General features: G+C 34.3%; 1 protein-coding gene across 2 annotated transcripts; it reads left to right on the top strand.

Moving 5' to 3' along the window:
• The first annotated feature begins 497 nt into the window (after nt 1-497).
• On the top strand, nt 498-2827 carry LOC129871592 (mediator of RNA polymerase II transcription subunit 15a-like). Of its 2 annotated transcripts, none has more exons than XM_055946547.1 (4): nt 498-638; nt 1067-1187; nt 1727-1785; nt 2439-2827. In XM_055946547.1, exons 1-4 carry the CDS (start codon nt 528-530, stop codon nt 2538-2540), a joined length of 393 nt encoding a protein of 130 aa, XP_055802522.1. In that variant the 5' UTR covers nt 498-527; the 3' UTR covers nt 2541-2827. The 2 variants fall into 2 exon arrangements, with proteins under 2 accessions (XP_055802522.1, XP_055802523.1); XM_055946548.1 differs by lacking the exon at nt 498-638 and adding an exon at nt 645-913.
• The last annotated feature ends 9255 nt before the right edge of the window (nt 2828-12082 follow it).

Raw genomic sequence — 12082 nt, forward strand, 5'->3', positions numbered from 1 at the left:
TATGTTAACCCCTTGACTGACTACCAAACTGGAAATATCAGTAATAAAAATCCCCCAAAATTCACCTGAAAAAAATGAGTTCCACAAAACAGAAAGAAACTGAAAAAACATGTATCAGACTGATTAATCAATACTTCTTTACTAAATGGGGTTTCTTTAGCAAACTGATAAAACCCTAAAATTCAAAAATTCAACATTCCAAATCCAAAATCTCTAAAAAATTAAAAACAAGAACAAGTCGCAAAACCAAAAGAAACTAAAACAGAGCGCGTGAGAGAGATATTAGTTGGAACTTGTACCTCAGACCCACTAGATGATTCATTTCCTAACTCCTGGTCTGAATTATGAATTAATTCCTTGGATGGTGAGTCATAGAGTCGGGACTGATTCTTCGTGCATTGGTCCCATGGTACCTGTGAAGACGATAACTGCTTAGTATTTATACTAGAAAGTGCGATCCCAGAGCTATCTATAATGTGCTCTTATCTAGAGTTTGTGTTGATCTTTTGTTCATATGGTTGTATAGAATGGAGACCTTAAAGAGGCATCTTCCTATCTATGGGCAAGAAGGAGTACTGGAGCTTAGGAAAATTGATGTGAGGTTTGAAGAAAAAATTTATTCTGCTGCTACAAGTCAGGTGTGTAGTCTAAACTTGTTTCTATTTGTTTGAATTGTAAAGCTAGTTCATACGGGGTGGATTGTCCAAGACCATATAAGTAGACCACCCCTGCCTTTTTCATCCGATGTGGGACTCTTGATGCAATTTGTTCTCCAAGCCCATACGAGGAAACCACCCATCCCTTTTTTATCTGATGTGGATTCTTCAACATGAATGATGCAATTTGCTTAAACCGCTTCTTTGAGATGCTTTACTTCATCCGAGGGCCAGACCCACTTGTGGGGTTATACTGGGTATGTTGTTGTTTAAACCTGCTGCATAGTTCCACAACCCCCGCACTGCATCAGTTTTATGAAAAAATGTTAGAACCCGCCCCGCATAGCCTAACCCCCGTTTGCCAACCCTATGTTGTCTGTATTTTAACTTATATTTATCTAATATTGCAGCAAGACTATCTTCGGAAGATATCTTTAAAGATGCTGACGATGGAGACAAAATCTCAAAATCCTATAACCAATTCTATTCAGCCAAATCCTGCAAGTAGTGGTCAGAATGCCCTTGGTCCAGGTGAACAATGAAATCTCATGTGCTGTATTTCAAATAAGCAAATCTTGTCCGACAGGACGTTTTGTATAAATTTAATTACTTCATTCTGCTGTTGAAAAGTTTGCTCTTTGTAGCTACTAAGTGTACAGGAAATTTTAGATGCTTGAACCATTGTGCTAATCTTTGGGTGATCTATAATAAGTTAGGTGACTACCCCTAATAAGTATTGTTTGTGCTCTAGGTCAGAATCCTAGCCCTGCTCTTTCTCTACTTTCTGACTATTCTTTTCTTATTAGCTATCCAAAATAAGGGACAGAAGAAAAGCTTATCATTTACAGTACTACGTACTGTTGTTTATTTGTCTAATAAGTAACTTAGTCAAAGTTCTCTTCTGTATTTTCGAATCAGTTTTCACAAACTAATGACTTCTGTTTCTTGTATTTTAAACTACAAAATATGTGTTTACTTTTGCTGCTTGTTTGTATTTTCTTCTAATGTTATGATGTTCGTTAGTTATTTGAAAGCAGCTTGACTGGTTTCTTTTTGATTCATTTCCGTAGGATCCCACAGCATGCAATCCCAAGTTAACAGCCAAGCACAGCAACTTCCTGTACCTATGGTAGCCAATCAAACTCACCCTATTGAAGTTGATTTCCTGCTTGTGTTACATGCATCTACATTTTCAGTAATTGTTTGTATCAAACCTTGTTATGCATGTAATCTGAAATTAAGTAGAGGTTTTTTGTTCGTTCCTTTTTTGGGGGGTTGATAACTTCGGGACTTGTGATTATTCTCCCAGTATATATCTCTTAAGTTATGAATGATCTTTCATGTTACATATGCTTTGTTCTAAGATCTCATGTGTTTAAATAGGAAGGTAAGGTTAGTAGGTAGTTGAGTTTTGTCGTACTTCTAATAGTATGATTTAGGTATTGCGTAGTTTCTTTTTCTCCAATGTGGATTAATATTTGTTGCTACACTTGTTTGTTACATTGCTACTTTGTTTCTCTCTTTTTTTCTTGCTTTCCTACGTTGGTTACATTTCTTATGTGCCGAGGGTCGTATCGAAAACAACCTATCTACCCGGCAAAGGTAAAGGTAAGGTTTGTGTACATCCTACCTTCTCCATATCTCACTTGTTGAATTACATGGTTAGTTGACGTTGTTGATCTCTTTGGTTTTGTTCTAAGATTTTTTGTGTGTAAAGTTAATGATCTCTTGCAATTTACTCGTAAGTTACTAATTATGTCTTGCACGTTATATTCTATGCAGGCACAAAATACATATGCACATCAGCCGCCTACCATGGATTCTGATGGGCTAGATATTGCTTCGGAGTTGGAGTTTGATAGACTTCTGAGTTTGATTGATTAGATGGTAGTTATGATGGACTGTGTCATGGATGGAATGGTTTTGGTACTTCTGGTATTGATAGATTGGGTTGTAGTTTTGATGGATTGAGTTCTAGTACTAAACGTGATGAGCGTTTAGCGCATGAAGGGGTTATGTAAAGTACTCGCAAACTCATGCACCCCTCCCTAGATTATGTAAAGTACTTGTGAACCCATGCATCCTTAGATTATGTAAAAAGTACTGAATCTTTTAAATTACTTATATTTTATGTGGGAACCCTAGCAAAAATTTGAAATATCCATCTCCAATTTTTTCTCTTTCTGAATCTTTAGCAACGCTTCTACAAACAAAAGTTGCACTTTTTCACAATATTTTTGTGGTCTGTCTTTTTAGGTTTTCTTCAATTTATTTATTTGACTCGTAAAGTGTGTTTCCTTAAATAATGATGCTATTTTAATTGTTATCAAATATAAATTTCATCAAGAGCAATTATAAGTTGTTTTTTTGTGTGTGATAATAATATTAATTACAGATTACTCGTCAAGTCATTGTTTTGGCAAAATTTTATAGCATTAACCCTAACAATAGTATGGTGCACTCTTTTTCTGGAACTTTTTGGATACGCCTTTGAGCGCATGTTTTTTTTTTGGTTTTTCATCCGGTGTTCGGAGTCCGTGGAGCTTCTACTCAATCTGGATTGCGCACTGTAGGGCCCATTCGGAGGTGGTGCTCTCAACATGATTTTTTCTATATTCAGGATTCGAACCCAAGACCTCTAGTTAAGGGTGAAACAGTCTCACCACTGCACCACAACTCATATTGGTCTTTGAGCGCATGTTGAGGAAAGGTTAGGCATGGTTGAGGAACCATTTAGAGAAAATTGAGACTCATTCAAAAAAGGTGGAGACATTGTTGGCAAAGATTAACCAAAAAAAGAGAGAATCATTCGATAGAGATATGAACTCCTCGTGGATATGTGACGATCGACTAAAGAGGAAACATAAAGTAATTGAAATGATCTGTTAGTCATGTCAAAATTTGTATTTATTTGCATCTACTTAGTGATCAATCTGTTAGTTTCTTTGATCTCACTCAGTAAAGCATGATTTCAATACGGTCAATTTTCGATCAATTCAATCTCAAATAAGTATAGGTCTGAAACGTGTTTTATAGTTAGCCCACATATTTGATTTATTTTTGTGAGATTCCGAATAAAATCTGAGGATTTATTCAGAATTTTGATTGGAATTTAGCATTGTTGTTTCACATATAGTTGATCTAATTATCACATATCCTCATGGGAATGGAGTCTTGACATTTGCAAAATTGACCTAATGAAAATTTGTAACACAGATCAAGTCTGTGAGGGAGATGCATTTATCAGAGCTCAATGATCTAATAAGTCTATTATGAAAGAGGAAAAAAAGAGGCTTTAATTACATGGCATGCTAATTAGAAGAGAAGACGGCTTTTGAAATATTAAGTATTATCAATTTTTTAAAATAAAATAATAATAATTGAGTGATATTTTTGTTAAATAAAATAAAGGTGATATTTGAAGACAATTATCAAAATTTGAGTGACCATTAAGGGAATTAACTCTTCCTTATGTTGGGCTTTTAGTTTTTATTTTCCTTTTATTTACTTCTGTTTTTTTTTTTCATTCAAACCAAACTTTGAAAAAAAAATCTTTATTTTGTTTTACATGTTCAGCTTTTAATTTTGTTCCTTTTATGCACTCCTTTCTCCTGTTCAAGTCAAATTTTGAGAAATTATTTTTCTTAATTTTGTCTCTATGTTCAATTTTAAATTTTCCTCCTTTTATGTAATTATGTTTTTTCATTCAAATCAAGTTATGAGAAAATACATTTATTTTATCATGATTCTTTTCATATATTTTAGTAGTCAATATTATAAAGATAATTAAATAATAAATTATAGTAAGTAAAAATTTTGTCTATTATAAAAAAATTTAATGAAGGATAAAAATCCAATCAACTTTTTAAGGACCTTTATACTTTTAATATAGTACTAGTTAAGTGTATATATTTTGCACGTGTGTATCGCGTTAATTAATAACAAAATTATTAGGTGTACATTATATTATTAAGTAAAAAATTTTAAACAAATAACGTAAATTTTAAAAATAAAAAGTTTACTTAAAAAGAAATATGATAACTTACCATCACACTAACAATTAAAAAGCAAAATTTAAATGCAGTGAACAAAAAATGTTTCATTGATATCAAAACTCAAAATAATGTTATTGATATACGAAAATACAGTATAAACAATAATCAAAGAAAAAATGAATCCAATTATATATGAGCAAAATAATACAAGACAACTAATTGTAACAAATTAACAATAACATAAATGATTATAATAAAGCAAAAGATGATAACCTAAAGTTGTGATTCAAGAAAACTGAAAGTCATTTACCAAAAGTCTTTAAATTATACGTAATACATATAAATTGGTACATTTAACTCAGAGTTAACTCTTTCATCCAATTTGACTTCCATAAATAATAGTGTCACATATTACTAATGAAGAATAATGTTTTTTAAAAAAGAATAATTGAAAAATAAAAATGATAGAATATAAAAAATAGCATTGTTTCACTATTTTTTTTAGATCTTTTCTAATAACAAATAATTTAAAAATAAAAAAATCATACATATTGATGTTGATGAGAAAAAACTTTGGAACTCTTAACATATATTTTTCTCTTATCATATATTTTAGGATTCCTTAAATTTTAAAATATTGTTTTCTCTTACCATTATTTTAGGACTCCTTAATTATTAATTATCCTAAAATCATTTAGGATATATTTTTCTTTTATCATATTTTTAGGACTTCTTCATTTTTAACCATAATTTTTTCTATTATTTTTAGGCTTCAAGTCGATACAAAAATCAATATCCCTATTAGGTTGCATACCAGGTAAGTCGGCGGGGAAAACATCCATAAACTCACACACTATCGAAATAGATTCAATCGATGGCACTTTAGAACTATCATCCCTGAGATGTGCTAGGAAGGCTAAACAGCCCTTACTCACCAACCTCTTAACACGAAGAAAAGAGATAATCCGAACTGGGGCGGAAAGATAGTCACCCTCCCACATCAACTGATCCATTCCAGGCTTGGCTAATTTCACAGTCTTAGCATTGCAATCTAAGATAGCAAAATTTGGAGAGAGCCAAGTCATACCCAAGATTACATCAAAGTCAACCATCTCCAGAATAATCAAATCTACATAAGTTTTGCTCTTCACAAAAATCACAAGGCAAGACCTATACACTTTCTCAACTAGCACAGACTCACCAACAGGAATAGAAACACGAATAGGCATGTCAAGTAAGTCACAATAAAAATCGAGTCCATCAGCAAATGCGGAAGATATATAATAAAATGTGGATCCAGGATCAAACAATACGAAAGCCAAGCTATCACAGACCAGAAGAGTACATGTGATAACAGCATCGGATGCCTCTGCCTCTGACCTTTCGGGAAAAGCATAACAATGGGCTATGTCGCTCGTCTGGCCATTTCCCTTGCCAGGCTGTACTCCAGTAGTTCCAACTTGCCCGCCAATTTGGCTGGACTGGCGACCACCACGACCTTGGCCACCACATCCTCTAGAATGACGACCCCTACCATAGCCGTCGCCTCCACCTCTAGCTACTGGGCTCTATAACCCTAATCATGCCAAACCTGACTCTGCCTTAGACAATATTTTATGATATGTCCAGGCTCACCACATCCGTAACAAGTCTTAGGGTCAATAGTGGGTCTTTGTGAAGACGAAGAAGACTGAAGATAACCCCCGAAATTAGAAAAGAGCTGACTAGTCTTTAACGGACTTCCATCTGAAACCTGCAATGAAGACTAAATAAGACTAGTTGAATAATCTCCAGAACGTTGTCCTCTGGTGTAAGAGCCACTAAACTCACCTCCCTTACGAAACTTTTTGAACGTTGTCTCTTTAGCGAAGTGATCTGGCTTCACCCCCTCCACCTTTATCACAAAATCAACCACTTCCTGAAAATAATTTGCTGAAGCAGCCACCTGTAAAGTTGGAATCCGTAAATCTGACCTCAATCCTTTCACAAAGCGACGAATCCGCTCTTCTGGACTAAAGCAACGATGAATAGCATACCTGGCTAAGGAATAAAATTTGGCCTCATATGTGGCAACGGACATCCTCCCTTGCTCTATATTCAAGAATTCATCTCTCCTTCTGTCCCTCAAGATCCGGGGAATATACTTCTCCATGAAACAGTCAAAAAAAATTACCCAAGTCATAGATGGTGCCTCTACTGGTCGACACTCAACATGAGATCGCCACCACTTTTTGACATCTCTCTGAAACTGGTATGTCACAAACTCAACACCAAATCGCTCTACTATATCCATCTTATAAAGCAGCTCATGACAATCAACAAGAAAATCATAAGCATCCTCAAATTCAGTACCCCTGAAGATTGGGAGTTTCAGCTTCAAGAACTTAATAAAGAGATCATGCTGGTCACTAGTCATTACCGGACCTGTAATCAATCGAGGAAACATGCATGTTCCCGAGGGCGCAGTCATAAGGGGAGCCACAATAGATGCATGTTGTACTCTTGGAATATGAGGTGCTGGGGGAGCTTTTCCCTGATCAGATAACCCACTGAGATAAGTGAGAACTTGGTGGATCATCTCTGGAGTAGGCTAGGGTGGTACTTCTCTCTTATGAACCTGTTCATCCTCCACCTCAACATCCTCTCTAGCTACCTCATCAGCCGGTGGAGGGGTCGCTGCTCTTTCCCTGGCTGGCCCAGCTGCCTGGCCCTATCCCTTGGTGGGCTTTCTCCTACGACCTATACCACGACCTCTCGTTGCTCCTCCTCCTCTGGCTACAGCCCTAACGGCTGGCTCAGGTGTTGTTGTTTCTCTAGTTGTAACCATCTGTGAAAATAAAGTGAAGAAGGTCAGATACCAATTTGTATCACCTAGATACTAATTGGATTCAAGTAATAACACGAAAGAAAGAAGGAATGGATTATTTCTAAAGTCCTGTAGCCTCTCGAAAAAAAGTAAAGGCGTCCCCGTACTATTTCGCAAAACCCTACTAGACTTGTTGTTGTGTGATGAGATCATCGAACCTACGGCTCTGATACCAAGTTTGTCACGACCCAAAATGAGGCATGAATGGCACCCACGCTTAACCTTCTAGGTGGGAGAACCAATAATACAACCCCAACTTATATTAGCTGTTCAACTTATGAAATACGATAATAATGCAAAAGCCCAACTTACGGAAGTAAGAAACTCCAATCCACTAGGGTGTATTACATACGTTTTCCCAAAAATTGAAAGTCATCACTTCAAGGACATCCAATTCTAAAATACTAAGTCTTGAAATATCAAACATCAAAATAAATAAATAACATAATGTGTCCAAAAATTAAAGGCATCATGCCATGCCCGAGAGAATCTAACACGAGCTAGAATGAACAGCTCACCCTAGAACCTGATGTGCTGGACACTGGCTAGATCTGAAGTTGAGTCTAAGTCGATGGAACACTCGCTGCACTCCACAAAATAAAACAAAGAAAAATACAAGTAGGGGTCAGTATAGGACAATATATACTGAGTAGGTATCATCGGCCGACTCAAAATAGAAATCAATATGCATAAAGTAATAGCGGGAAATCAACTATAGCACTTAACATGTGTCAACCAACAAGATCAAGATCAGGTGACAAAACAATGAATAATTACATAACCAGTCAATAATATCAAGATCACACATGAGGACTCACACCTCCATATCATGCTCTTTTGGGAAATGAGTTATTAGAGATTGGGTAGCATTAAGTCATTTAAAGTTGTTTTCCTTTAATATTACCATGCCGGAATATGACACCTGATCTAATAATACAGTATCGGAATGTGACACCCAATTTAAATATATCATGTCAGAACGTGACACCTAATCCAATCTACCGTACCAGAACATGATACCCGATCCAAATATACCATGCTGAAATGTGACATTCGATCCCAATATACCATGTCAAAATATGACACCTGATCCAAATATAATTAATTTATCATTCTTTATTATCATATTTCGCTTCATTAATAATATTTCATCAAGCTTTCTTTATTTAAGGCATCACTTTTGATAGGGCAAGTTTAAGATTATGGTTTTCACGATCTTAGGATTTCAGACCAATCACAACAACATATCAACCATCCAAACCACAATAATCAAATGCATAGTAAACTTCACACATTAATCAATGACTATCAATCGCTATTAAGAGTCTATCTATGATATAGAATAAACCATAACCTACCTCAATCGAAGAACCAAAGTCAAGCAAGCTAATTCACTGGTGATTTCCCTTTTTTCGATGCCTCAGAACGTTGCCAATCTATCAAATATATAATTTTTATAAGTACACGAGTTTGTAGACACCCATATTACTATATATCTAGCCTAGTGTCATGGACTTAGACTTCAACTAAGACCTCCGTGCGGCACTTGACAACTTACTCACGAATCTTTTCACAATCTTGCAAGCCCAAGTAAGCCTTTGAGACTAGATCGTTAAGAGAACGCTAGATTGTAAGAAAGACAAGAGAACTTTTATGAAGAAAGTTTTATATTACTTGGAAGAATGCTTGATTTCTGGATGGATTGTTACAAATGAATGTCCCCTTTATTTATACTACTCCCAAGGCCTTAAGTGTAAATAAAAATTGCTATACAAGTCCTTTCATATTTACAAATAAGTCCCAACTTTAAAATTTTCTACACACTCTAGAGAATTCTAGAGAACTCTATGTCTTTCAAGACTTCTCTACCATATTCTACAAGAATCTAGAATCTTCTATAAACCTTTCCAAGACTCTAGGTTCTTCCTCCTTATTCAAGATCAAGTGGTGGGTCATAACACTAGATTCAATAACTCATCCAAATCTATAATCAAATTCTTACATCTCAAACTTAGGATTAAGCCTCAATTCCTTCAATATCATAAATTTGATGGTATTAATATAATACAATACATCTAATATTTAATTACTTATATCAATATATCAAACCTTGATTTATAATGTGATAATTATAAGAATGAATTAAAACAAAACTAACTGAAACTAATGTGCAGGTGAGAACAACTGTAGAACGTAACCCAAGTCATAACATATAATCATTATGCAATGATCACATCACCACTAATTTCCCAAATCACTGACCCAATCATTTTTCTAATTAGCCACTACATAAAATAACTTACCCTATCAACTATATGACCACGTTGGCAGAAACCAATTCTAATTTTCAAAATCATCCAACATATACCATTAATAATTATCCAATGATTACTAATATATATACAACCTAACCTAGTAACGAATATGCAGAACCAACAAAAAGAATTAAGCCGTTACCTGGAGGACTTCGTTCGTCGCCCAAGCTTCGTTCAAACCCTTTTCTTTTTCTTCTAAAATTCTTAGATATTAAAAGTGACAAATACCCCTAACTTATTTTAATACTATGAGATAAGTTGTATAGGATATTAAATAAATTATAAATTTAGCTCACCAATTAAATTAAATATCTAAAGTTATCCCTCAATTAAATAACCATAGTTATCAATTAGTCCAAAGTACCTATTAAAATTTTATGGAATGAGTCTTTTATTAAATAAAAAGCTCTAGTTGTCGAAATGACCTAATGGGTAATTACAAATCAATTGAAGACACGTGTCATTTTAATTTAAAATAATTATAAAAATAAGAGATAATTATTGTTATACCCTAAAAAAGGAAACTATTACCATTGAATACCCCATTACTTTCATACCCTAATTTTTAACTATTTCACACATTTGTACCATGAGAGTATATAATATACTCTGATGGTATTAAACAGTTTTGCTGAAGCACCGTCTCTTCTTTCTTAATACCATCACAGTATATTATACTCTGATGGTATTAAGAAGAGACTGCTTGATAAATTATTTGATATCGTTAAAGTATAATATACTTTGATAGTATCAAAGAGAAACAAGGGAAGGGGTACTGGCATAAATATACGTTTAATACCATAAGAATATATATATACTCCGATGGTATCAAGAAGGAAGAGATAGTGCTTCAGCAAAACTGCTTGATACCATCAGAGTATATTATGCTCTGATGGTATCAAGAAGAAATTGTTTGATACCATCAGAGTATATATTATATTCTGATGGTATCAAAGAGGATCAGTAATGCTAACATCAGCATGACGTTATACACGAAATTAAAAGGAAAAAAGTGGGGTAGGAGGGTAAATAGTTTGGGTCATGAGTCTATTAAGGATAAATAGTTTGAGTTGGGTCCAATTTTGATAAATAATTTCGCAATTGGTCTATTAAGTGTAATTTTCCCTAAAAATAATTTGAATATAAAAAAGTCTAAATCTAAAAAGAAAATATCAACGGAAAGAAAAAAAGAAAAAATCCACTTACCTCAACCCCCACCCCACTTCAACCCACCTCAAACCTCTCTCTTTCTTCTCTTTCCCCTCAAAAGTCACCTCTTGTCCATCATTGTTAATCTTCATTTAGAAAAATGAAGGTTTTAACATATACTATATATAACTCACTATTTCTATTTCTCTTTATGTCTTCTTTCTTATTTCCATTTTAGATTGATAGTGTTTTTTTCTTAAATATGTTCTTTCTTCTTCTTCTTCTTTTTATTTTGAATTTGCTTATTTTTTTTTAAATCTGTTCTGCTCGTTTTGTGGGGGGAAGAAGGGGTGTGGGTTGGGGGCGGGGTGTGTGGGGTGTGTGTAGGGAGAGGTGAAGAAGAAGAGAGAAAATATAAAATTTGAATAGTGGTCTCCATTTGTTTCGGTGAAGAAGGCGCGAATGATGGTCTCTATTTTCTCTGGTAGAAAAGATGTAAATGACTTCCATTTTTTCCGGTAAAGGAGATGTAAATGGTAGTCTCTATTTATTTTTTTGAAAAAGGGACAAAGTAAGGTACTTTTACGTCAAAAATAACAAGAAGATTAAAAAAAAAAGAGAAGAAGAAAAAACGCAGAAGAGAAAATAATAAAAAATAAAAGAAAGATGTGAAGAAGACACACCAGTGGGATGGGGTGGGGGTGGGAGTGGGAATGGGGGCTGATTTTCCTTTTAAGTTTTTCTTAAGAAATTATTATTTTAACAAATAAATAATTTTTTTGTCATTTATTAGTGTTAAATGTCAATAAAGTAAAAATAAGTGTACTTTTTCAAGGAAAAAAAAGGAAAATTATCATTTGGGATATCTTCACGCATCCATATAAAGTGAAGAACACATTTTTTGTCACATCAATAGGCACTAATCCTAGTTAAGGTGTCTAAGCGAAAAAAACGTGCAAGTTTAGGGGGCCGTTTATGACTTCTGCCAAAAAAAAAAGGAATATCAAAGACCTACTTCTGGCATATTATATTGTCTTGATTGTATTTCCTAGCCAAAACTATCAACAATGGCTCAATTGTTAAAAAGCAAGATGGACAATG

This window comes from Solanum dulcamara, chromosome 10, assembly GCF_947179165.1.
Source record: "Solanum dulcamara chromosome 10, daSolDulc1.2, whole genome shotgun sequence".
In the NCBI taxonomy this organism is placed as follows: Eukaryota; Viridiplantae; Streptophyta; class Magnoliopsida; order Solanales; family Solanaceae; genus Solanum; species Solanum dulcamara.